Source organism: Poecilia reticulata, unplaced genomic scaffold (assembly GCF_000633615.1).
Source record: "Poecilia reticulata strain Guanapo unplaced genomic scaffold, Guppy_female_1.0+MT scaffold_2312, whole genome shotgun sequence".
Taxonomy (NCBI): Eukaryota; Metazoa; Chordata; class Actinopteri; order Cyprinodontiformes; family Poeciliidae; genus Poecilia; species Poecilia reticulata.
Genome location: NW_007617041.1, coordinates 1 through 1,453, shown reverse-complemented (window position 1 = coordinate 1,453; position 1,453 = coordinate 1). Strand labels below are relative to the sequence as shown.

The 1,453-nt window shown below is 44.1% G+C and overlaps 1 protein-coding gene across 1 annotated transcript; it reads left to right on the top strand.

Annotated features, from left to right (window-relative positions):
- Positions 1-6: 6 nt before the first annotated feature.
- Positions 7-1,448, top strand: LOC103461564 (uncharacterized; the record flags this gene model as incomplete). Its single annotated transcript, XM_008403836.2, has 1 exon — positions 7-1,448. A coding segment is annotated over exon 1 (1,437 nt), but the record flags the coding sequence as incomplete, so codon positions are not given.
- Positions 1,449-1,453: the final 5 nt, after the last annotated feature.

Here is a 1,453-nt window from a genome sequence, read left to right as displayed (position 1 = left end):
TTTTTTGAGCCATGCAGAATGGTATGCGCCCAAGAAAAGGAAACAAGGTTGAGACCAAAGAGGCTTCCCAGCAATCGGAGAGGGAGGAAATGGAAGAAGGAGCTTCAGCAGCAGCTGAAGCCACTGATGAGACCAGAGAGCCAACTCTGCATGATATTGCTGGGATTCTTCAGGCGTTCATGGGACAACAGGAAGTTCGGGAGAAAAAGCAGAGAGAGGTTTCTGCACAACAAGAACAGCGCTTTAAGTGTTTRCAACACCAGTTTCGGCTTTTGCAGATGGAAATGCATGCCAGGACAACCCCGCCCCCTGAGCCCACATCAACTGATCCACAGCCTGTTGAAACTCACACTGATCAGATTCAAGCAACATCTCAACCTGAGGACTCAGATTTCAGCTCAACAGGTCAGTCTGTGCACGTWCATCATCCTAAATTGGAAAAATTAACTGCTGAAGATGATATTGAACACTTTCTGACCACTTTTGAGAGAATTGCAGCTGCTTATCGTTGGCCAAAGTCAGACTGGATTTTCCATCTTATTCCTCTTCTGACGGGTAAGGCTCGTTGTGCCTATGTTAATATGGATGTGGATGATTCCCTGGAATATGGAAATGTAAAAGCTGCCATTTTACAAAAATATGATATAAATCCAGAAACTTACCGACAAAGATTTCGCTGCCTTGATGTTCTTGATGAGAGTCCAAAGGAATTATATTCAAGGCTGAAAGAACTTTATGAGAAGTGGATTCAGCCTAAAGATAAAACTGTGAAACAAGTTGGTGAACTGATTATTCTGGAACAATTTTTGAGAATGTTGTGTCCTGAGCTTCAGGTCTGGATCAAGGAGCACAATCCGAAGTCTGCTGCAGAAGCTGCTACTCTGGCTGACGTGTTTGTAGCTGCCAGAAGTAGGAGTCAGCCATGGAGCAACAGTGCATGGAGAGCTGCCAAAGATTCACGTCGGTTACAACCTCCTCAGCCTCATCAAAAGTTAGCAATGGGTGTGGGTAAGCCTTTYTTAAGAGAAAACCAGCCCTATAAGGCAGGAAAAAGGCYTCCAGTGTGTTACCTCTGTGGACAAGAAGGTCACACCAAACCCATGTGCCCCAAGAATCAAAGTAAGCTAACTCAAATGTGCTTTGTGCCTCATCAGAATGTGAATATTAAACCTGAAATAAAACAGTCAAGTAAAATTATTGTAGTGAAGATTGCTGGACATGAAATGAATGCTTTAATAGATACTGGCAGCACACAGACTCTAGTGCACAAGAACCATGTACCAACTAGTTGTATATGCCCTTCTGAAACTATATCAGTTTGCTGTGTACATGGTGATGAGAAATCATACCCCACTGCTGATATGTTTGTTGAGGTGCAGGGGGCTCCCTATCTGTTGAAGGTTGGGGTAGCTGATAACCTACCCTATCCTGTAGTTTTGGGGGAGGATCTGCC